At 60.6% G+C, this 24,576-nt stretch overlaps 3 protein-coding genes across 3 annotated transcripts; all 3 read left to right on the top strand.

The window, feature by feature from the left end:
* Window positions 1–2,609: 2,609 nt before the first annotated feature.
* Window positions 2,610–9,679, top strand: BESB_029110 (uncharacterized protein; the record flags this gene model as incomplete). The annotated part of the gene is made up of 5 exons (XM_029361585.1): window positions 2,610–2,765; window positions 3,059–3,193; window positions 3,300–5,264; window positions 6,047–8,315; window positions 8,601–9,679. The coding sequence occupies 5 exons, from the start codon at window positions 2,610–2,612 to the stop codon at window positions 9,677–9,679; spliced, it is 5,604 nt and encodes a 1,867-aa protein (XP_029215485.1).
* A 1,091-nt stretch (window positions 9,680–10,770) lies between these two features.
* BESB_029100 (putative troponin c, isotype gamma) lies at window positions 10,771–12,842 on the top strand (the record flags this gene model as incomplete). The annotated part of the gene is made up of 5 exons (XM_029361584.1): window positions 10,771–10,806; window positions 11,269–11,404; window positions 11,666–11,836; window positions 12,426–12,575; window positions 12,757–12,842. 5 exons carry the CDS (start codon window positions 10,771–10,773, stop codon window positions 12,840–12,842), a joined length of 579 nt encoding a protein of 192 aa, XP_029215484.1.
* A 2,302-nt stretch (window positions 12,843–15,144) lies between these two features.
* Window positions 15,145–23,760, top strand: BESB_029090 (uncharacterized protein; the record flags this gene model as incomplete). The annotated part of the gene is made up of 3 exons (XM_029361583.1): window positions 15,145–16,292; window positions 16,693–21,373; window positions 21,760–23,760. The coding sequence occupies 3 exons, from the start codon at window positions 15,145–15,147 to the stop codon at window positions 23,758–23,760; spliced, it is 7,830 nt and encodes a 2,609-aa protein (XP_029215483.1).
* Between the last annotated feature and the right edge of the window lie 816 nt (window positions 23,761–24,576).

Genomic DNA, 24,576 nt, shown 5'->3' with positions numbered 1-24,576 from the left:
AAAGAGCACCGTCGCATTCAAGGAATTACCTGCGTGCCGGGGTGGAGACTGTTGGCAAGTAGGATCCTTCCAGCAGAGAATCATTGAAACGAGACAATCACAAGAGAGTTACAAGCATGGTGACAGCAACCACGTTACCTGTGTGCCGTCCTCCGCGACTTCCAGTGGATTCCACGGCTCTGAATCTCAGCATAGGTTCGCCACCTATGGCTGGGAGGCGGCCAACGGCGTGTCGTTGGTTTCAAACGTCACGCGAGTGGGGGCAGGGGGACAAACCCTGCCAGCATTTCTAGCCCGAGGCTTTGATTCCAAATTCGATGTCTCACAAGAAGGTGAGATGTTCTTCTGTGTCAGATAAGCAAAGGCGAATACCGGGTTGCAATCGGAGCGAGCTTTCTCAGACCCGCGATGCGATGCGCTTCAACATGAAGCGTCTTTGGGGGGCCGAGAGGCTTCACTCGATTACAGAAAAAAATGCAGTGAGCAGGATCCCGAAACACTTAGGTATATCTAAGTACGAAGTCGGATCTTGCCTACTATTGAGTGGCAGCGACGCTTCCCCTGCACGGAACCAGATGACACTTTCCAGTAGCTGGCGCATGGGCCGCCGCTCTTGTCACTCGTTGTTGCGATTGGTCGTCAGGCGATTCCTCCGCGGCCGCAAAAAACACGCAGAAGACAGGGCAGCCATCCTCGGCGAGTAACTCTGTGCATTCGAGAGGTGCAGCCACTGGATACCGTGCGTGCATTGTGGAGAAGCAGAATGCATCAGTTATTCCCAGACAGCAGCAGGCATCCGCGGCTATGGTACCCCATAATCACGCCCTCCCAGATTTTCATCTCAGTGTGAGTTACCACGTCAATGGCAAGAAGGTGCGCCGCTCATCTTCATATGATCATAAAAAACACATTCGAATGCCTCCTCAGGTGCCCGCCAAAGAGAGAGGGCATATATAAAGTGCGGTACAATGAAGATGTAGATTAATAGGGGTAAGGGCGTAGACGGAGTGAGCTGTCCTTGCAAGACGTGCACTGCAATCTTGGGGATCCAAGTAAGCAAGGCAATCGAGTGAAGTCCTTCGGACAGGGTTCAGTCTCAAGAGGAATTAGGCCACCTTCTGTCACGAACGCTTGCTGCGATTTCGGCGCTGCAGAGGCAACCTTTCCAGGGTGGTGGAACGCTGAGAGATGCAGGGCAGATACTCATTGTTTACGCGTTCAGCTCTAGCTGAGACTAGAATCTGTTTCGCGATCGGCCGAAACGAGGCGTTTCTTCTTCCGATTGTCCCCCGCCCGTCGATGCTTGGGATGCAACGCAGCAACCTCCTGTGCCTAGGGACAAAGTGGGCAAAGGCCGTGGTGCGCGCCCTGGGGCGCTGCCCCCATTCTGCGTAGCTGCGTCATCCGTCGATGCCGTGACCCCGCTCGCAGAGGGCAGTGTGCACTGGCAGGTACGCACAGAGGCATGCACACGAAAATGACGATCCTATCAGCAATTGGGATTTTGCGGGCTCCGCCGACCGTTCGGGCAGCGGCCGTGCGAAGCTGGGTTCAGGATCAGCTAGTTCCGGATCACCAATATAATTTAGTACAAAGAAATTGCTATATCCTCCGAGCAAAGCAAGCATCCGAAACACAGAGGTCACAGTCAGGCCAAACTTGGTATTCTGTTCTATCTCCTCGTGGTAAAAACAGTCAACGAACGGCGGAAGGAGCAGTCGTCTGTTAGGCAGTGTCTCAGGAGAGATACTCTAGATTTAACAATCATCTACAACTACGGTACCTGTTTGACAGCAAGAGGGAGAAGCGTACGAGCAAGCAGAGAATGAAGGGGTGAGGGACGATAGAGCAGCCAACAGCGGGAAACTTAGGAAAGGCAGATGCCAAGGAGGCCGGCGAGCCAGTGTAGAAACTGTGCGGGCGAACGTATGTCCGAGCCATCTGTGCCATCACGCTGTTGTAAAGGCGACCGGTCACGCATGTATAAGGGTCTGCGGTCAAATAGAAAGGCACCGTTTTCGCACTGATAGACACGGGGAAGGACGCCGTGGGGCTTGCAGAAAAGAGGGATCTCGGATTCGTAGCCCACGCGCGGCCGGCGAGAGAGTTGTTTTGTACAACCTGACTTGTGTTTCCAGCGTGAAACGCAGCAGCACGCACGCGCCCACCAAACGGTACGAGAGCGAAAAAAGCAGCGCTATGTGAGGGAACGAGTAACGGTGAGGAGCTGACGGAAACGGTGTCAGGCACTTGCGCACTCAGGGATGACTTTCGGTGCTGTCGTACTGCCTCTGAACTGCAGAGGCCGACAAAGTGATTTTATCGCGCACTGCTGGTCTCTTCAGTTTGTGTTCGCCAACGCAGACGTGAGTGTGGTGAACCTGTCAGTTTTGACGGCCGTAACTGACTTCTGCCCCCTCGAGAGAGATCTGCCCTTCGTTCTTCGAAAAGGCAGTCGCTGCGGGAGCGCCTCACACTCTCTAATCCTGCAGCATTTGCTGTATGAGCAGGTTCCGGCAAGCGTCGCCGCTGTCCATGAGTCAGGTCGAGCCTCAGGCCTACGCGAGCGCGCTTCGCTTGGAAGTTGCAACAGCTTCCAATTCAGCGAAATGCCCGCGATCGTCCAAGCTAGTCTATCCGGCGACAAGCAACCGAGAGTGGAGAACCAAGTTCAGGCAAGAGCCGAGCTGATAGCTGAAAAGCAGCGACCCCATGGGGCTGAAGCGTCCAGTTCCACGATTGGCAAACTGGGATGTGATGTCCCAGTACGTCGCTTCGAGATTCAGCACACGAGACAGCATGCCAGCGGAGCAGGTGCATCTCCTGATGCATGCAAAAATAGATTATCTCTATGCGGTTGTGGCACCGAAAGTCCGGCTGGCAAGCTTGGTTTGTATTTGTAGAGTGGACTCGTAGAGCGGATCTGACGACCAATGCCGCCAGCTGTGCTGCACTCTCGGACACAAAGCTTCTCGTCTGCGGCCCCGCAGGCAGCGCGTTCTCCTGGTCTGCATAAAGAATCTTTCATCTTGTTGCGCGGCGTGACCCTTCCTTGCAGAGCCTGAGAAGAGACGTCGACGGGGTAGTGAACCATATCACTCACCGCGCGCATGCAACTATATTCGAATCCAAAGTCGGGCTACCAGCTTTCTACGCAGAAAGCAAACGCCAGACGCCGATGAAGGGATTTTCGGTACGTCGTGACAAGCCTCTCTGGAGGCCTTTCTCGTCGCATCAGCCCACTTCACATAGGGCACAACACAGCGATTGCCTTCCAGCTGCGCATTCTCCTGTCGCAGACACGAACCGGCATTCCTGCCCTCGCACCGGCCGCAAGCCGAGGGCGCTCTGTCTTCAGAAAGCAGCGCGGCACAGCACCAAGCATGCCTCCAGAACGTAAAGCAGCAGTTGCAGGCAAGGTCGATACAGGTCTCCATTCTCCCACGACCGTAAAAGGATGCGTAGGCCCGCAGCAAGTTCATCGAAAAGCCAATCGATTTGTAGGAAAGATCCGTCTCGAGGCTCAACGATCTGCAGCACCGCTGACTGGTAAAGTTGAGCCTCGCCAGCCTGTTGCAAGCGGAAACGGGTCGCCTGCGCCCTACCAGGCCAAGATGATTCTCCAAGATCTCAATAGCGTTCTTCAGAAGCTAAGCGCTGTCAGCGTGTTCGACAACGGCATCTACCCTCTAGAGATTGGCCTGCCTCCCTGTTCTTATCCTGGATCTTCCTCTGAGCAATGCCCCATGAGTCTCGCGACCCTGCCTCTTCAACTAAATTGGCGTTCACAGCTGCTACCACCACCTTGGGCGACCCGCCCTGAGAAGCTTGAACTGAATGGTCCAAACGGGCCCGCTAGTTCCCCCAGAGGCGTCAACGGCAGTCCAGCACGCAAGCTTAGCCGCCTCCCCTCAACGAAGCACTGCCAACATGCTGCAGTCCGTCGTATCAGCGGTTTTCCAAGCGCTACGGCAGCCCCTACGGAGACCGCAAAGGTATCAACCACTGCGACGAGATCTCGTATTCCAGGGAGACTCTCACGAGCTGTAGCGGAGGAGGGAACCCGCAGCCGCGATCGGATTCTGCGAGGGGGGGCGCCCCCAGCCGCGCCTCCTCACGCAGCATGCGCGCACGTTCCGCCCGTGGATGAGGTCGTTGAGCCGCAAAACCTGATTGAAGCCGACACCGCCTTGAATCTCCACTGCCCCGATGACGACTGGGACAGCGTTGTCAAAATGCACGCCTACTGGCCGTTCTCTCCTGAACCCTCTCTCCCTGCGTTCTCCGTTCTTTCTGAGCCCACGGTCGCCATCCAGTCGTCTACGACGGATCGCCCGTTATACTTTTCTCACCTCCTACCTGGTCCTGTAGACCTGCCTCATCGCATATCTCCCACGGCGGAGGCACCCCCATGCGGCAGAGGAAAACCAGACGCAGCAGCGCTTGATTCGGCCGGCGGGAACGAGGCCTCCCTCCGCAAGGGTAGACAGGCTCTCGCGTTGCCACCTCAGGGACATTCGGTGAATTCAGGAGGCCGGTGCCCATGGCATGGTTCGGGCAAGCGACAGGCGGAGGACGGAAAGAAAGCCGTTGGGGACCGATTAGGGCCCTCAGCCTTGCCGAGGCGGACTCTGAGTCAGTCCTCAGGACAGACGCTCCAGCAGCGCGCCTACTCACACTTCAGTCAGTCGGGGTTGCCGCAGCCAGTCGCCAGGATAGTTCGCACGTTCAGCGGCACGTTCTTGACCGCTGCGCCATCGGGCGGGGCGGTTGGGCGGAGGGCCCGAAGTAACAGACGCACAGTGTCCGCGAGCTCACGCGGGTCTCTTCGCCACCCCGGGCGGGCCGCGTGGAGGACCGCCAGCGCAGATGGCAAGCGGATGGCAGGCTCTCAGCGGCCGGAGGGACTTTCGCCGGCTCCTGCCTCTGCGGCCGGCCGCCGCTGGGGAAGTGTTGATGGCCGGAGGAGAGGAGGCCCTCACAAACGGTGCCGGCGCTGCGAGGCGTGCGACCCGACCGCAGTGTCAGGCTCTGTGGCCTTATGGGACAGGCACGGGAAGCCGAGCACCGGCTCCCTAGCACGGACGGAAAACGATCCCGCCGAAGCGAGCAACAGCAGACTTCAACCGAACGGTCCAGACAGCTCTCTGTTCGCCTTGAGACTGGCTGGAGGCTCGACTCTGAAGGGCGCATCGCGTGGTGCAAGAATTATCCCAGATCGGGTGGACGAAGAGCACCGGGAGGGATCTCCAGCCCTAAAAGCCGTACGGGCTGCTGAACGCCGTGGCAGGAGGTCTCACTCTAGTCGCCTTGCCGGGGAAGCAGACGAGTCTTCAGCGACTCCCCCAGGCGATCGTGCGCAATCGCCCTCCTTGGCCAGCTCTGCCTCCACATGCACACTCTCGTCCTTCGTCTCTTCTTCCTCCTCCAGTGTGTCGTCCGACTTCTCACTCCACCTGCGACGCCGGATGCGGCAACGCAGCAGCTCGGATGACTCGTCGCCCGCTGGTCGCCACATGAAACGCCGTCTCTGCGACACGCCCCGCCGTAGTCTGCAGTCTTCTCGGCGTCGCCGCAGGTGTTCGGAGTGTGAGCGCAGTGGCGCCGGCAGGCACAGCCAGCGAACGGCGCCTCACAGCCGCTGGTTCCGCTCGAGATGCCGTGTGTGCTTCTTTTCGGCACCCAGTCCGGTCAACGCCTTTCACTGGTTGCCTCCACAAGGGCCATGCGAAGGTGTGTGGAGCCGCACAGTGGTTCGCCACGAAATGGCGGTGCAAACGCAGGCAGAAGCAAGGACGGTGAGTGAACCTGCATTCGCGAAGATGCAGCCGCAGCCGCCCTCGCAGGCGGGTTCGGAACTGACTCATGCGACCAAGTGCCTGCTGCTAACTGCCCCGCGCTAGCTTGTCCAGAAACCTTAGCAAACCGAGATGCTGTGAGCGACCTAGCAAAGGACTCAGGCGCAGAGCGATACCGAGTACGCAGACAGACAACTTACAATTAGGCAGTTCCCTTCTGCCGATGCTGATGCGTGTCTCTGCCGCAGGCCGCAGTGCCACAGGGCACAGCTCCAACTGTGGAATCCGCGCCAGAGCAAGGTGAACACCGCCCCGCGACCGCTGACCCCCGTGCGCTAATCTCGGTCCCAACGCTAGACACCGTCAAAGAGGCGCTTGGCCTCTGGCTTCAGACGCAGCTCATCCTCTCAGGAAGTGCGAATGACGATGAACGAACCTCAAGAAGCTCGAAGGGGACCTCCCACAGCGCCGAGTCTCCCGGCGATGCAGTGAATGGAAACGTAGGCCCAACACGGGCAAGCGAGGGGGCCGTCAGCCACGTCGAAAGCAACTCAGCACCAGGCGACTTGCCAAATCAGCGCGGCGTAAGAGATGTCGAGACAACGCCAGAGCATCAAGTAGCGTCTGTTCCCCGCGCAGCTGCTGACGGCGGAGGCCCGACCCCTGCACAAGCTACAATGAGAGACGACCTCCACTGGCACGACGCGGAAAAGTCCACCAATGGAATCCCTCCATCTAGTTATCTCCACGAAGTGACGAAACGCGGCGGGGGCGCTGTTGGTTCTCCAAGAGACAAGGAAAGTCCTGATCGTGGCCAAGCGCATGCACTGGCGGCGAGTGATATTGGAAGCAGATCTCGAGCCACTCGTCAACAGGAAGCCTGGTTCACGAATGTAGCAGACGCTGGACTCGAGACGTCCTGCCAGCGAGAAGGAGAGGAGCGATTGACCTCTCACTGCCAACGCTCCCTGCGCCGGGCAGCTGAGCTCAACAGTGAAGAGCGCCCCTTATCAAGCCCCGCAGCTTCTTCTCTGCTGCCTTGCGCGATGGCAGACAACGCGCGTCGGGCCTCCGGCGGGCCGCTCAAAACTGCGTGTGTTGAGCGTTCCTGCAGCCCCGTGAACCGTCTGCCTCCATTCCGAAAGGAACGTGCTGTCAGCCCTATACTGTTCCACACGCCAAGCTGGCAGTCCACAGACCCTGCACGCAGTCCTTCAACGGCCGCGCGCGGAGTACTCGCGCATCCTGAGGGGGGTGCAGGCCCCCAGAGACACGCGGGGCAGAGCGCGGCTCTTCCACAGCCTACACCAGTGGATGCGCTCTCACCCAGACCTCTTGCGGCCGAAGCAGCTGCAGCGGATGCTGCAAGGGGGAGCTCTCTCCTCCCCGCGCGTGAGCAGCTCGTCACGCGGAAGCGCGGTTCCTCACCGGTCCACCCCGACAGAAAAACTTGTTGCCTCGCGCAAAACGTTTCGCAAGAGCAGTGCGTGGCGCCTGACGCTCTGTGCGCCAGCGTCGACCTCCAACGCTTTAGGCGAACTTGCACGGGTATCCAGGTCATGGCAGGCCCCACCGCCTGGAGTGCAGCATCGTCTCCTGAGAGCCGAGCGCAGGCAGTGGACCGCTCTGTGGGGCCCACGACCTCAGGTTCCCTCTTTTCGCCCTGCTCGAGCCGCGGCAGTGTGGGCGCGGAAGGCGCCTCAGCCTCTCCCGGTTGCAGCCCTCCCACCGGACGTGCAGCTGCGAGCCAGCAGGTGCGACACCTGCAGGATGCGAACAGTCATGCTGACCCCCTTCCCATTTGGGGGCAGCATTCGAGAATCCAAGGCAGCTCGGAGTGCCGAGGCCTGTCCCCGGTGATGCGCACCGACCGCGGCTCGAGCCCAATAGGCCTGCCTAATGTGGGGAAGACGCATGGCGACCCCAGTTATCGCCGAGTTCGCGAGAGAATCATCTGGTCACCTCAGTTGTGCCTGACAGAGCCTCAGTCTGTCGCAGAGAGTTCCACAGGCAGCGTGAGCTCTGGCGAAGTGCTAGAAGATAGCACCAACGGTGTCTTGGCTTATTTCTCACGCAGCCCACGTTCCCCTACCGGTTCACGAGGGAACCAAAGGCCTGGAAACGAGCCAGCTCGTGCTCCATTCCTCCCCTGCTCACGGGCGTCACGGACATACGGGGACAGTCAGCAGCCCGCTTTTGCATATCTACCGACAGCCGAGCTCCTGGGGGCTTCGCGCCGTGAGACGAGCCGATATGAGCCGACGGCTGAGCAAGAAAGGCACGGGCAGCTGGAAATGAGTCCAGCGCCTCCTGTCCCAAGGCGCACGTTTGGCGCATCATTCAGCGGCCAAAGGCAGGTGCTTCTGCTTTTATCCGACGGGCGCCTCGCCCCCGCGAGGGGCGCCGACGATCTCCCGGGACTCCTTTCCCCTGGAGAGGTCGTCGACGAGGCATGGCAACCACATGCGGAAAGTCGACTGCTGGCAACGGGGGCATCTGTCGAAGATCTAAACTCGCGTAAGCTAAATTAAAACCGAGAAAAGCCACACCCACTGGATACGTATTCATACAGACCAAAAGCCCACACGGACTTCTAGAGGGGCCCTAGTGGCGCCCGCGCACCGTGCCCTGCTCCTGTATCTGCCCTCTTGACTGGGCTCGTAGTGATTAAGCTAGAGTGAGCGACAATGCAAATGTGCTGGGCAGAATGGGAATGCAGTGGCAGCATGCGTATTTCATGCGTGAGCTAGTGCGCGCCTGAGTTTGTCCGCTGCCGTGTGCGCCCTCTGCGTGCGTGCCCAGTCTCCCCGGGAGAGATAGTGGCTGCTTCACCGCCCGCGACTTCACGCAGCGACTGTAGGGAGGCTATCGTCCCCTCTGCGTTCACGTCTCCGGATCTTTCCGAATTCGCATCAAATGACGAGATCCAGTCAAGCCCAGAGCAGCCCCCCACCCCGGCGCCCCTGGCTGACTACCGAGGGAGGCTGCCCTGCCGCATGTCACCTGCCGCGTCTCCCACCGAGTCAGACGCGGAGAAAGGCACATGCGGCGTGCCTTCATCTGTGTCTATTTCTGCAAGCCGATGTCCACGCTCCCCCGTACCAGCACGCGAAATTGCACGACAGTCTCCCGTTGGCGTGAGAAGAGGCGCTGCACGCGCGTCCACTCCCGAATCAACACATGAGAGGAACTCAAAACATGGGCACGCCACTCCTGCGAAGCGGGCAGAGGTAGGAGGACGCCTCGCCGGCGTCCCCCAGCCTCGGGATGCAGGACTAGGCACGACCGGCGCAGCGGATACAGGGGAGAGGGCACCCGTACTGCCGCGAACGCCGACTGAGTTCTGTTCGGAGGACGCCACGCAGACCAAAGAAGAGGGCCAATATGCACCCTCAGAGCCAGGCCTAAGCAGCGAGTACTCCGCTGCTGCCAGCCTCTGCTCGGCGCCCTCTCCCCCAAGACGCAGCAGCCCTCCTTTGCCCCCCCATGCCGCCGACGAGGCGGCAGTGTCATCCCCTCATACCCCGTCGAGCGAAGCTGAATTGCAGTTTTCTTGCCGTCCGCAGGCGTCTGGCCTCCGAAAGATGAGACCTGGGCCGCCGCTTAGGCCACGCCCGGGCGCTGCCTTTGCGACGGAGAGTTCAGGGCTCTGTGCCGATCCTCGGATCGGGGCTTCGATCTCGAGCTCAGCCGCTCCTGAAGCACTGTCGCCCAGCACCCCCACCCTGTCTCCACAAAAGCTGCCGTTTCCTTCGCTGCTCTCGCCAACCGCCGCAGAAGCAGACGCCTCTTGCCCTGGGGAGGAGTCGTCTGGGGACGCTGGTCGCCCACCTGAAAGTTTCGAAATGACTTGTAGCTGTCCGGTGCCAGGCTGGTGCTAAGGGCATCCTTCACGAGGTCCATGATGCCCAGAATCACCGCACGCAGCACTCCGACACAACTGGAATGACAAGCGGTGTGCTTAAAGTGGTTTTCTGTGGAGTAGTCTCTGCCCTCGGCGGGGGTGCACAGAGGGGCAGCCAATGCTGCCAAGAAATGTACTCCGGCGCTAGCATGTGCCGCTATCCCCAGCTGTGTGTCTCCCTCGCAGCTTCGCAGTACTCATACTCGTGAAAAGATACCTTTTAGGCGCACTCACGTCTCGAATCAAGCGCCCGTCTGCATTCGCGCGTTCACTCTTGCTGGAGCGTACCGCATCAAGCTGGTAATCAACCACTGTCGTGACTCCGCAGCCTACCTGTTCCCTTGCCCTGCACGAGCACATCAGCTACATACATTCGGCCGAGGAATCGCAACCAGAGCACTCTTCTCAGATGCCGAAGACCCCGGGATGCGTACACACAAGCAGCAAGACGCCCACCATGGCTGCTGTAGAGGCAGCCCCGTGCCAACCGAGCACCGCTACACGCTGTAGAGGACTGGCGTTCCGGCGAGACAGAATTTGCTCACATGGCGCAGACCCGCACACTTAAGCCTAAAACCCTTTGCAGCACGGCAAAGTGAAACTAACAGATCTGTTTATACACAAACAGAAAAACGGACGGACAAATGAAAGAGAGCAGCGACTTTTTTGTCTGCCGGGGAGCACGGGGAGCTTCAGAGGCCGATAGGCATGCGCGCAGCCCCCCAGGACGCAAGACACAGGGGCGAATAACGCGTGTCCATTTCTGGAGAGTTTCTGCTTTAGTTGTCCCAGAATAGCAAACAGCCCCATAAATTGCGGCTCTTTTGCAACTGAGGCGGCACAAAGGCACTTGAGACAAAGTGGTGACTCGTCGTGGCTCACCTCTCTTTCTGTGGCACCGTTTTTCCGTCAAGTCTGGCGCGCCCGAGGCCAGCCGCCATTGCTGCAGCTTGGCTTGGGGAGCCAGTGCGCCGCAGAACAGATTAACTTCTTTCGGTCTCTAGAGCAACTCGAACGACGCGACGTGTCTGTACCAATCGCTCTTCTTTGCCTCCTCATGCTGCCAGCATGTTTGTCGCGCCCTTCAATCTCTCGCGGCAGCGGGTACGGTACAATCGAGGCGGGCGGGAACCCGCGCGTCCTTGTCCAGCACCACAGAGGGATTCTCCTTCAGTCTAGCTCAAGAACACCACCTCCTTTGTGTGCATGCCGTGCGAATACTCTTCTTTCTGCGCTGCGCTGGCGCTTCATGAGCTTGTCCTCGGGGAGGGGTATTATCTGCTGCATTTGCCATAGAAGTCTTGGCTGCAGCGACACTTCAGCCTCCTACCTTCGAGTGCCGCAGTCGCTGTTTTGTCTGTGTCTTGCTTGTGTGGAAAGGACGAATAGAACCGCAGTGGAAGCCGCATTCAAACTCATCTATCGACACCGGACACACCAAGCTGTTTCGAGGCGTATCGCTTGGCCCGAGCGCTAAATCCTTACATGGCGCTCCTGGAGACCGGGATCTCCTAAGAAGGCACTCGCCGTCGCCAACTGCTGGTCTGTGTGTGATTTTGAGTACAGCGCGTCGAGCTCAGACAGGCCTTCGACGACTTGGACACCAAGAAAATTGGCTACCTGAGCTTGGAACGCTTTGTCTTCTTGCTGAAGTCTATCGGCGTGAACATATCAAAGCGCGATTTGCTCGCCGTCACAGCAGGTGAACATCTCACTACGACCGTCTCCAACGCGCGACCGGTTACATTCAAGATAGATAGAGATGCTTCGCATATGCGGCCGTGTAGTAGAGAGAGTGTGACGCGGCCTCCGCGTCGAGTGAAGGCGACTCCTGGCTTCGTTAAGTGCGTAGAATGACCGTGTCCACTCACCATGAAAATATTGTTGGAGCACTCTGACAGTACCCATCCTGCTTGTTGGCCCTCACGCCTGTTCGTGCGCACGTTCTTGCTGTCTCGCTCAGAGAATCAAGAAAGAGGAGACTTTTCCTTCGAGGATTTGCTGCTCGTTGCTCAAGTCGTGTACAATGATGTCGCGATCGAGCGCGGCCTGCTGAAAGCTCTCAGACAGATTTGCCCCAAGGGCGCCAAGGCCATCCCGACAGCGACCTTGCGGGAGTATCTTTTGAAACTCGGTAAGTAACGTCATATCGGTATAACCACGGCGGACTGCCGAATCTTCAGCTCGAGGAGTAGCTCTGCCTTGGGCAGCTAGAGTTTCAGTGTACTCCGATATCCACCCTCCCTACAACTTTGTCTGTTGCGTTCTAGGTTACGCACAAAAAAAACTGCTGATTAGACGCGAAAAAAGTCTCAGTAGTCCTGACTCGAGGCAGCGTACCAGTGGCAGTTCACTGTGGGAGCTATTCCGGTCAAGCGACCAGCATGGCGTAAATTCCGTACTCTACGTACTTGTTACTTAATTTGATTGTTTGGGGATGGAACCCGGATTTTCAGTGCTCTCGTCTCTTCAGCGGAAACACACACGCTTCATTCTGCACCTGCGGCTGAGCATGCGCGAAGGAACGGTGTACAGTCACAATAATCTTGGTTGTCTGTATCATCTTCTGTATTCTAGGAACTATAATGTGTTCGTTATTTCGATTGAGTTATTCAGGTGTCAATCACGGATCATTTGTACAGAGATGGTAGCTACTTATGATGTGGTAGTAACGACTATGAACCAGACCTCTGCGTGGCCGCTCCTTCCCGTCGGGTTTGCAGGCATGGGTGTCAAACTAAGCGAAGAAGAGGTTGACATGTTTCTGCGGATCGAGTGTGACCCGGAGATGAAGGGATTTGTCGACTTCGAGACGTTCATCTACAGGTTGGTGGCCGCCCATGTGCAGCGAGGCAGGCGAGGGAAAGCGGGCTGTATGTGAAACGTGCCGCGCTCGGTTGGGCCTGTGGTTCTACTGCGATATCTTCGAGTGTTGCTGTGCTCACACATCAAGCGCCCACCCCTGTCCATAAGATATTCTGCAACACACACGATGTGGCGCTTGACTTTTTTGCCTCACAGAACCTCCCCATCCGCGTGTTTGTTTTTCTGCAGGGTCCTGCGCGACTAGACGCCGCGGCGTGGCTTCATGGAGTGTCCGCGGCCACTGGTACCGTTCCTCCTACGGCAGCAGCACCTGAACTCGATTTTCTGACAGGTTTCTTATAATACATATATATGCATCCTTCTTGGCAGGACGTGAGAGAAACTCTGCGAGATGCCTCATCGTGCCAGTGCTGCGGCTTCCGATGCATGTGTTGCGCTCTCCACTACTACATTCGTTTGGCCTGATCTCGCACTGCCTTCAAATCATAGAGTTAAAAACAAGAATATGTACGGAGACCTTTCGAATACTGCGCCTCGCCAGACCGTATTCTGCGACGCCTTTTCTCAAAAATAATGTCGCCCCACGAAAAACGACAACTCCCTGACGTACGTCGGAACGCATGGCCGAAAAGAGTTCTTACCAGTGACTGAAAGAACGCAACTTCCTGTTCTGCCTGACGCGTATTGCTTGCTTCCAGCACTTGTAGATTTCACTCGGGCTGCACTGAAAAAAAGTCGGAGCGAAAAGGATCCGCTATCTTCGCTGGCGAAGTGGCTGTCTACAGGAGAGATCCACACACCTAGCGAGTAACGAAAGAATACTTTCCATTAACCCAACCCCGGACACTTATAGTGCGGCAGCCTCTCAGCGGAACGAGGAAATAGACTTAGTCTCGCTTCAGTAGAGCTGGGTGACTTCTGTTGCCGCGTATATGCGCCATACGCCGGCGGAGCCACAGAATTTGTGACAGCTGCTGCGCGACACGCCTTCTTCTCGAAAGAAACGTTATCGGCGAGTCGCACGCCTAGAGCACTAACTGGATCTCCTGCGCGTGCAACCGACTGTAGTTCGGAGAAAACGTCTTCACCTTGCGCACCGATGGCTTTTCATCGCCTTTCGGGCTGCAGAGCGACTGCTTTGTCTTCCGACAGAACGGGCGAGGTGGCGGCAGCTTCCCCGTGAGCGAGACACAGCAACGAGGTGCCTTGTGCACATGCGGGCGGTGCGCTTTGCCGCGCCTTGCCGCGCCTTGCTGCCTGCCCTCATCCCTTGGAATAAAATCCTCTTCCCCTCAAAATTCCTTGCGCACGATGACTTGCATTATCTTTCGCTACAGAGGCACGTGGCAAATCGACCTGCTACGCCCCCCGCGTCTCCGGCACGTTAGATGCTGCTTCCTCCCCGTCTCCGGAAGGTCAGCCTCGCCACCCCCCGTCATGCAAACTCGATACCTTGCAGGCATTCAGGCGGAAAAGCAGGTCGTTTGCCACTTGCTGTCATCCCCGGAATGGCGGAGGAAACGGTTGCTCTAGTCTTTGTCAAACTTGACGTCGCCTCTTGAAAGTCCGCATTTTTTCGCGTGTTCCTTAGCGCAAGTCCTCGTCGTTACTCGCGTGTTTTCGCCTTCCACACACGTGGCAGTGGGCTCCAGACGCGTGTCGTTCGCAGTCTGAATGTTTCCATCGTGAGACTACTTTCCCCCCAGTTCGTCATTTTTCACTATTCGAGCATGTGAGAGTTGTCAACCGAGGTCTATCGGCCTCACTGTTGTCGAGTCGGACATACACGCCCAGGGAAATCTCTTCATGTCTTGCGCAAGCGCCACACTTCTCAGGCGAGCTGGCTCCCGTTCTCGCTGGGCACACGTCCACTTCACGCGATCAGGCGTCCAGTTGCGCCGTTTGGTTCCCCCTCTGCCTTAGCATACGCATTCTGTTTTCCGTGTCTCCGAAGGAAGTTTCTTCCGATATGTTTTTTCAACGGCAACAACTCCAGCTGTATGCCGGCTTCTCTCTCTGTGGCGATGTGCGTGCGCTTCGTCAGGACGAAACCTCATGCAGCGGTCTTTTTTACATCTCCTTGGAAACAGAAACGCTCTCTTTGTAGGGAATGTTCACAACTGAGACCCCGCGGGAGTGAACCCCATAAAGCAGGAGACACCGCATGCGATAAATGAGTAGCGGGCGGTCACGCAAGGCATAACTTCCCCTCTCTAGTGTCGTCTTATGCCACAAATGCTCTATGTGTCTCTTTTAAATCGGCTTCCTCCACTCCTTGACAACACACCACTCGCGGTTGGGACTTGAGTCTTCTCGTCCTTCGAAGTGACATGCATGCTGAGCTGAAACACGCCTTCCCCGTGTAGACTCGCCGTTCGGGATGAAAAGCTCGAGATGCCCTAGACATACCAGCTGAAGACACGTCTCTGCCCCAGTCGGCACAGCTGTGACCCTCCTACGAAGATCTGACAGAGTTCGAAAGCAGAATGGATCCCCTTCTCCTGTGCACACGCGCGCCGTCCTGCCGCAGATTCAGAGTGACGACGTGGTGAACTTCGCTGGTCGCACCACTCCCTCTCCCAGGGGAACGTCACAAGTGAGACTCGATCAGCTAAGATGCCGGCCGCCATCAGGCCGCCGCATGCAGAACCCCGCACGGGGGATGCTGATGGCGAGGCGTCCGTTCTCTCTGGCTCCCGTCCGTCGTTCTCTCCATCTCGGAAGAGTGCACCACCTTCGGAGCCTTCTTTCAGTGACGTCGCTCTTCAAGGCGAGACGACCAGCAAAGACTCTTTGCAGTCTGCCTTCCTTGCGTTTCGTCCTGGTCCATTCACGGGAGAGAGAGACACGCGGCACGGGCCTGGCCGCCTCGACGCGGAGGGTGGTGAGGGTTCTCCGTTCGCGTCATTTCACTCCGAACCCGCGTCTTCCTTGCCTTGGTCTTTCGCCAGAGAAGCTTCTATGGAGGAGGGTGACCTCCTCCCCCTAACCCTCTTGTCTTCGATTTCGCCTCCCTCGCGCTTCGCGCGCTCTGCTTCCTCCTCGACTCCGCCGTCCTCCAGCGCTTCGTCGCGGGATCTTCCTCGGCGTTTAGGAGGGCGCGACTCCCGTGGCCTGGACCTCCAGCTTCTTGGTGTGGGCGGCGCATGCGCAGAGGAGCCTGGCGAGCCGCAGAGACAGGGAGCGCAGCTGCCAGCCAGAAAGGCACCGTGGCTGTGCGACGTGGATACTGTTGAGAATAGCCTCACCGAAGAGCTGCATCGCGTGAGATGCTGCGTCGCCGCAGGGGAGAGAGCGGACCGCGTGTTTGCGGCACCCCGCACGCCGCCCTGCCTCGAAGCCGATTTCGCTTCCGACGAGGAGGAGGAAGAAGCGAGCAGCTTCCTCTTTACAGGACTTCGAGACCCCGCGTCGTGGGCAGATCCAGCCCTTCCTCGCGCGGCGTTCGGCTCCCGCCGAGGAACCGAAAGCAGACGAGAGTCAGGGGAGGCCCGCCAAAGAGAGAGGCCGGTTCAAAGCGGCACGTGTGCAGATGCCCGTTTCAAGAATTTTGGTTCACCCCTATCTGGCGCCGCGCCACGCCTGGCCTTCCTCAGTGCAGTTTTCGGGGGACGAGGGACAGGCAGAATGCACCTAAGCGAGTCCGCCAAGTCGCGGCGGAGCCACTCTGCCTGCATTGACACCGCGACGTGGCAGCAGCGTGACACTCAGTCGTGGACGGATGCTTCGCTCCGCAGCGCGGCCCCTGGGGACTTCCGGAGTCGGTAAGCTGCACATATTGATCGCCCCGGCGGTCGTTTGGGCTCCACCGCGGCAGCGACCTGCGAGGATGAACACGAGACTGACTGCACACGCTGCTCCTTCTCGGCAGGGGGGGAGTGGGGGGATGCTCCTTCCGGCATCCTTCGAAAAAGGAGCTCAGCTTCGTCTGGCGGTTAAAACCTCGAGAACGTAGGCTATCCTAGGCAGCCAGTTAGAGCCTCAAGGTTTTGCGAGTGAGGAGTGCTGCACTGGTGCTCACCGCCGCTCTGTCTCGCAAGGTGCCTCGAGGCATCCCATGCGCGCGGAATCCGCCTACGCGTGTCCCTTGCTTCGCGCGCATAGCCCTCCTGCCTCCGTGCTGATTCGTCGTTTCCGTGTGTGTTTTGTGCGCCGCGACCGCAGGACCGAGGAGCTCCGCGCATTGACGCGAATGGCGTACCGCCGCTTCGGAGTGAGCCGCCTGTGGCCAAGCAAGCCACGGCGCAACTTGGATTTGCCAGACTCAGTCCTGCATCCGTTTCCCTCGTTTCCGATGGACTGGTCGGCGAAGAAGGGCTTCTTCGCCACCGCCCTTTTGTCGCGGCTCTACATCGCCAACACAGACAACACCTGTGCGCCGGAGGGAGGGGCGATTTGCCTCTGGGACGCGGCTGAGCCGCGGGGAGTCCGCGACTTTCTCGGAGGCCACAGCCTCCCAGGGGCGTCATTGTCAGCTTCATCCGAATGGCCGTCGTCCCGCTCTGCGTCGCCTTCCTCGTCTCAGCCGGCGCAACGCCACGGAGAGCTCTTTTTCGCCTCGGCTGAGGGGAGGCATGCATCGTCCCCTCCGCGCCACTCCGCGCGGGCTTCCCAGCGCACCGCGGGCGAACCTGCGACAGAGCAGGATGGAGGCGCGGCGGGGAGGACATCGACTTTGTCCTCGACGGGTCGAGAGTCTCCTTTTCACCTGTTTTCGTCCTCTCAAGACTTTGCCTTCCTGTCGCAGACATCGTCCGCGTCACCCGCCCTCAGGGCCTCCTCGCGCTCCCTGTTCTGCCCCTCGCCGGCGCGGCAGGGGACTGGATACCCAGGCAATTCGGCGCGCTCGTCGTCGGTGCCCTGTGCCTCTCCGTGCGGGTGCTGCCTCGGGGCTTCCGCGCCTTTTGTCGCGTCGCCGCCTCTGCTTCTCCCCGCGCCGCCGCGCACCGAAGACAGCGGCGTGCCAGCGGAGGATACGTGGAGGGAGAGTGAGGAGGGACGAGCTTCGCAGACGCAGTCCGTTTTCGTCTCTCCTGGCGTCTTCCCGAGTGCCCGCGCAAGCGCTGACCACCAGGATGGGGGTGAGCGCCTCTCCGCCTCTTTGCCTTCTCCGCTTTCCGCTGCTCTTCTTCACTCGCTTTCAGCGCTAGCGCCCAACCCTCTGCCGTCTCCAACTGGCGCGTCTCCCTCGTCTCTTCCCGCGCCTCCGTCGTCTCCTCTCTCGGATATGAACTCCGTGGCCCTCCCGCCACCTGTGGGCGACGGGCCGTCTCTCTTCTGTGCCTCGCTTCTCCCTCCGCCCTCGTCTTTCCCAGCTCCTGCGACTGGCTCACGTCCGTCCTCCTCTGCCTACGCCCCAGCCCCTGCGGCGCCCGCGAGCGCTTCCTCTTCTTCCGCGCCGCGTCTCCCCGCGGCGCGTCCGCCTCCGCTCTCGCTGTGGCCTTCGGAGGCGTCTTTGTCCGTCGCTCTCCTCTCTGCGCCCGCTTCTTCTGCGCCGTCTGCGTCTGCGTCTGCCCCCGTTCCCCCCCTCGCGGCTAGTCCGCTGGTGACGGCGGTCCGTTTCTGTCGCACCGAGGAGCTCCTTCTCGCAGTGGGCTTCGAGAGCGGCGAAGTCGAGATTTGGGCGCCCTTCCCGGCAGTTGACAGCTGTGTCGCCGCGCGTCCCTCGCGGATGACGCGGCCGGTCTGCGCCTCGAGATCCGCGACCTCGGATCCGCGCCTCTTCCGCGTGGGTGTGTCGAGCCTGTGCCACTCGAGAAGAAGGGCTGCCACACGACGCCAGAATGGAGAAAAGACGGCAGACGCCAGGGCCCAGAGTCCGGGGCGAGACGACCGCACTCGCGCCCTCTCGGAAGTCGACAGCGTGCACGCTGGGGCGGAGGGAGACGTCGTATGTGCGTCTCGCGGGCGACTGCAATCATATGAGGCAGAGCGCCGCGGACTACCAAGCGCGAGAACGAAACCTGCTCCCAGCTCGAGGGCCTTTTCAGACGCTCCCCAGCTGCGGAGCGACACAGAAGCCTCCCAACCGTCTTCGGCGCTGCCGTGCCTGCTGTCAACGAGCCACCTTTTCTCTGGCGCGTCGTCTCGCCCTCAGACCGACGCCCGCCTTCAGACGCGTGCTGCAGCGCCTTCCGCGCCCTGTGCCGAGCCTCAACAACCGCAAGCGACGGAAGAGGGCAGCCCCGTTGTCTCCCTCGCTTGGCATCCTTCGCGTTTGCTTCTCGCGTCAGGGCACGCGAGTGGCGTGGTTGTGCTGTGGAGGTTTGCGAGGAACACGGGCTCGGATCCGAACGAGGCAAGAAAGGGTGAGGGGAGAAAACGAACGCGGGCGACCCGAGAGGCAGGCGACGTGCGTGGATTCGCCGCTCTCGAAGAAGCCGCGGGGCCGCGCGCGCGTGCCGAGCTCGCTGGCATTGAGGAAGCAGAGCGCCTGGAATTTTTCGAGAAACATCTCCCACGAGGGTCGTCCTCCGACGCCGAAATCCTGACCAATGTGCAAATGGTCCGTGTCCACATTTTCCGTGTGGATTTGCTCGCGTCTTCCGCGCCTCTGTCGTCTCCTTTCCCGTTCTCTTCCGCCGCCTTGCTTGCGTCAACTGCGCTCGTCTCCTCTTCCTGCTTCCAGCCCTCTGCGGCCGCCGCCTTCTCGCGGCGCGCGCGTGCCGCTCCTGAAGGTGCTTCATCACGGACCTGTAGAGAGCAGCGCCCTCTGCCTCTCCTGCGCGAATGGGGCGAAGAGGCGGTAGCGGCGGCGGTCGGCGAGAGGGAGAGCGAGAGGGAGAGGGAGGATCGTTTCACTGAATGGCCAGTGCGCCTGGCGTGGGACGCCGCTGGAGAGAGTCTCGCGGTTGGCGGCAGCCGCGGCACGCTGATCTTCTTCTCTCTTTCTCACCTCCTGCAGTACTTTCGCGAGGTCGATCGCCTGACAGACCGGCTCCGGCGGCACCTGGGGGACTTGAGAAGCTCGTTTGCTCTCTCTGAGCAGCGTTGCGCGCGCCCGGCCCCTGCGATACTCGCGTCGCCGGCGGCTGTGCCTCCATTGACCACGGGGGCTGCGGTTGAGGAAGCGCCGTTCCAGAAAAGACTCCGACAAGGCGCGTTCCGCTTTGCGGCGGCCGCGTCTCTCTACGGTGCTGCATACTGTGCCGAGGAAGCCCGGTCAGGGAGAGAGGGACTGTGTTTTGAGGGAATCGTAGAGACACACGCAGACGGAGAGCGAGAGACTGCGCACGTGACCCGCCCACTTTGCTCCATCGTGTCTCCGTCCGCACGCGCGGAGACTGCGGCGCTTCCCACTCTCCTGGTGTCGTCTTCGGCGACCAACACGAACCGCTCTTCACCTTTCTTCTCAGGCCCCTGCGCGGCGCCTTGCGCGGAAGTCGGACAGGCAGCGCCGCTGCCCCCCAGCGGCGCCCTGATGGAAGCCATCAAGTCCGCACAGGTCGTGTGTGGAGAGCTGCAGAGGCTGCAGAGAGCGCGAGCGAATCTCAAGGCAGCATCGGTGGCGGATGCTTCAGAGGGACTCAAAGCAGGCGAAGCGCCTTCTCCCGCCTTCCCGCCGTCGCCTCTCGCGACGGTCAGCAACGTCTCCACGCGCACCGGGTCGTCGCCCCCAGACACACCCCTAGGCCTGTTGACTGGCCGCGCGGCGGCAGACCAAGAGACGGCGGCGAGGCCTGTGGGCGCAGCTGAGGCACGCGCGAAGAAGGTCGATCACGTGGACGAGGCAGCGGCCGCCGCAAGCGCCTCGCCTGCCCAAGCCGCATGCGAGACGAACGGACTCAGCGCCGCAGAGACGACGGAGGAACCCGGCGGGAAGCAAACGGCATGGCCTGCGGGGGGTGGCGACGCCTCCAAGGGGCGAAACGAAACGCCCTGCCAGGCCCCGCGACCCCCGAGAGAAGTGGAGAGCGCTGCGCCGAACTCCTGTCGAGCGAACGACAGCGTCGTGTTTCAGGATGAGAACATCTGCAACGCGCCTCGTCTTCTCCGTCGCGTCGGCGCGTCACACGAGCTCCGCAGAAGTGCCCTGGAGGAAGAATCCGAGGCGCGACCGCGGGGCGGCGTTTCCAACGTGGCGATTTCCAGTCCCAAGTTTGAGTCCGGAGAGACGCCGAGGCAAGCCTCGTCGCTGTCGGAGTGTCCGTGGCAGGCGCGTGTGTCTCCGCCTGCCTTGCCGGCGCCGAGCGAGCACAACGAGCCTGCTGCATCGGAGAGCGGCCCGCCGCAGCACCTGTGGCGGGCGTTTCAGAAGGAAGAAGACGCGCGACGCAGGGCGTTTTCTGCACAAGTGGAGAGTCTCCTCTCTCGATTCCGCCGCGCCAAAGAGCGCCTGCTCGCCTCCTTCCTCCCTGAGCGAGCGCCTGGACAGGGGACCTGCCTCAAGCCCGACCTGCTCGTGGCCTGTGCAGTGGAGAAGAGAGCGCTGCGTCCGCCCCGAGACGGGCGGCCGGGCTGCAACCCTCCCGAGGCAGAGAGTCACGCCGACCGCGTCGCTGGTCAGCGCTTCTGCCGCGAGCTGCTGGGCATCAAGAACGTGCTCAGCCACGCGCATGGGGGCGGCGTGACGGCCCTCGAGTGGTGTGAGCACGACGCAGCAGTCATCGTCTCGGCTGGCGAAGAGTTCGACGAGGCGCTCGTCCCAGAGGCCCCTCGGCTTGGGGCGGACAGAAGAGAGGAAGGCCATGACGCGGAAACGGGCCGACAGCCCGCAAAAAACACTCAAGCCGCGAGGCGCGGCGAGGAAAGACGACCTGCAGGCAGCACGGTCGCGCTCTGGCGCGTCAGCGAGGGACACCGCTCCGGCCCCGAGCGCCTCTTCACGATTCGGCTCGAGGGACTGGTGAGGTCGCCGCAGCTCTCGTATATGCGCTGCAAATCAGGATCTCAAATATCGCACGACCCCTCTTGCAGCGTTCGTTCTGCTGCTTCATGCACAAACTGCGCAGCGGAGCGTACGCATGCATGCTCGATAAATATCTATCAACATCTGTCTCTACATCTCTATATATGTCTATGTCTATATCTATCTATACCTCTATATCTGTCTATATATCTGTCTATATATATGTATATACTGCAGATGTCCACAGCTCGGTTGCACATGTGCGCTTGTGGACCGGCCCTCGGCCTCCACTAGCCGGCGGGGACGGTTTGTTGCTGTTTTCGTTGCCGATTCGCGCTTGAATTGCTTTTCGTACTTGCCTGAGTTCGCTGTGCTGCTTTTAGGTGACGTCGTTTCTCTGGAGTCGCCTGACTGGGGAGCTGCTCATGAGCCACGCCAGCTGCGCGCGCCCGTGGGCTCCGTCTCTGTCTTCTTACTCGCTCCCTGCTCCCTCTTCGGCCTCTTCTGCGTCATCGTCGGGGTCCTCCTCCGCGCATGCCGAAGGCTCACCTTCCTCGACGTCTGCCTCGACCTCACCCTTGGCGTTCAGCTTCGCGTCCGCCGCTGAGGCGGTGCCGTCCTTCCGGCGCGAACTCGCGTCTTCGCGCTCGCGGCGAAGGATGCCGTTTTCTCCTCCCTTCTTTAGTCAGCAGCGACGCGGCGACGAGGCGACAGCAGAGCGGCGCGGCGAGCCAAGTTCAGTCGAGGTTCTTGGGGCGCGCGAAGGCCGTGAGGACGCGTGGAAGAAGGGCAGCAGCCGCGGGCGGTGGGGAGTCACCGTCTGGCGCTACGTGAACGAAGAGTCTTTCGCAGCTCTCGCGTCCTCGTCTGCTGCGTTCCTCGAACACGAGCTGCCGGCGCCTTTGGCGGCGTTTGGTCGGCAGGCGATCCGCCCGAAGCGTGCGCCGAGAGAGAGTTCGCGACCTGCGTTTCGCCTTCCTGCGCTTGTCAAGGTCGGCGAGCTGGGGACGCCGCCGTGCCTCAAGACGCGCCCGCCGGCGTCGCCGCCTTCCTGGCTAGCGGAACCCGCTAGCCGGAACGCAGGCTTCTTCCTCCACTCTCAGGACACGCTGCTTTTCACGTCTTCCCGGCAGACGGAGGGCGACGTCGCGGAGGAAGCTCACGCGCAGGCCGATCCTCCCGCGGAGCCAGGAGTTGAGCCATCGGAAAGCCGCGGCAGCAGATCCGCTGCGGCTGCTCCCACCACGCGCCCAGCGTCTCTCGCGCAGCCGTCCTCGTCTCTCCTCCTCGCCTCGGCGTCTCCTCGCCCCTCCGTCGCTCTTCCGGCCCCAGCACCTGCAGAGCCCGAGCGCGTGGGGCGCCGACCGCCGCGCCTGGCGGAGGTCGGCGACGGACTCCCCGGCACGGAGGCCCGCGACCGGCGAACGCCTAGGGGCCCCCTTCCGACCGCAGGCCCTTTGTCGCCCACGGGCTCTCTGCCGGGGGGTCCCTTCGCGTCTGAGTGGGATGCCTTTTTGGCTGCGCGGGACGCCGGCGTGGAGTCCTCGGTGTATCTCGAAGCGGACAACGCGAGCTGTCTGATTCAGAGTGCGGACGGATCGGTGATTGCCTACTGGTCGCTGCCTACCGAACTGATCACCGTGTGGGAACTGCCTGCGCCGCAGGCCCCCGACCCCGCGCGCACGCTAAACCGGCCGCGGGCGGTGGAGGAACCCGGCGCGGCGCTCGACTCAGACGAGGGCGACCCAGACGACGCGGGCGCGTGGGCGCTCGGCGGGGACGATGACTCCCGAGGAGGCTTTTTGCTGGGGCGGTCGCGCCACGCCGGTCGCAGCGGCGGACAGAGGGCGAAACGAGAGAAGGAGGGGAACGCGACGCGGGTCTCGTCGGGCTCCTGCATTGCCGCACGGCCGGCGGCTCGGAGGCCAGTGGCAGAGAGCGTGCGCTGGGGCGAGGATCTGAGTGTGGCGTGGCTTCGCCGCGCGTCTCAGGCGGGGCGGCGCCGAGACACGCTGCTGCATGCGGAGAGGCAGACGCCAGAGACAGAAGAAGGACACTTGAGATGCTGCCGGAAGAGCGCATACGAACCAGAGGACGCGAGGGAAGCCAGAAGCGAATCGAGGTCAGGGCTGGGACCCCTTTTTAGAAAAAACCTCCTGTCGAGAAGTGTCCAGTCGCGGCAGGCATTTTCGCTTCCTGGGTGGACGCAGAGAACCCAGAAGGACGAGGGGAAGATCGAGAGCGCGCTGCAGCCAGGCCGGTTCAGACACTGTGCAGAGGATGTGCAAGACGAAGACCACGAACAGGAAGACGAAGGGCACGTGTCTGATTTCTTCCGACTCGGAGCGAAAACGGCGAGCCGCGCGCTGGCGGCCATGCGGTGACTTTCCACTATGCATTCAGAAGCAGGTTCTCGTCTGGAGGAACGAGCGATTGGCGTGTTTCCTCGTTGCCGCTTCGCGCAGCGACGAAACGAGGTCAAGGCGGAAAGAGGGATGCACGTCAACCAGGCGTCTCTGAAGCGGGACGCCGGGGACGAAACCGAGCTTCTAGCGTGTCGACTCGGCGTCTTCGGCGGGCCCAACGCAGAAGCCGAGGCCAGAGAAGTACATCATGCGACCGAGAGGCCCCTGATGTATCGTGTGCTAGGGAGCAGCGGATCTCTGCGCCTGACTGCGCGGGGAGCAGCGGATCTCTGCGCCTGGCTGCGCGGGGAGCAGCGGATCTCTGCGCCTGTCTGCGCGCATTCGCCGCCTCGAGCTTGCGGCGTGCGTAGCGGGGTTCGTCCTGCCTTCTCTTCTCTGTCTTCCTCTGCGTCGTCGAGAGATGGGAACGAGACGAGAGAGGCAAAAACCATCTGGCGAAGAGTCCGCCCCGTCTGGGGCATGCGTCTACTTTTCTTCGCCCCGTGTCTTCGTCTCGCGTCTCGGCTTCACAAGGCGGGAATCCTTGAGCAAAATGTAAATCAGTGATGCGCCGCTGCTGTCGCGGAGATGCCTGCGCGCTCGAGACGGCTCAGCGCTCAGTCCCCTCTCTTCAGAGTCGTCTGCGGAATGAGGCAGCCTCCCTCAGGCGGCGACTCGCAGGTTACCACTCAGAACAGGCGCGGAGGTAGCGCAGATTCTTCTCAGCATACACGAAACACTTTCCGCATTCTGCAGCAGAAGGAGTGAAGATATGCTGTGTCAGCCGCTGCGAAG

The sequence above is a fragment of the Besnoitia besnoiti genome, assembly GCF_002563875.1.
Source record: "Besnoitia besnoiti strain Bb-Ger1 chromosome Unknown contig00015, whole genome shotgun sequence".
NCBI lineage: Eukaryota > Apicomplexa > Conoidasida > Eucoccidiorida > Sarcocystidae > Besnoitia > Besnoitia besnoiti.
Note: the sequence above shows the minus strand (reverse complement) of the source record. Positions and strands in the feature narration are given on the sequence as shown.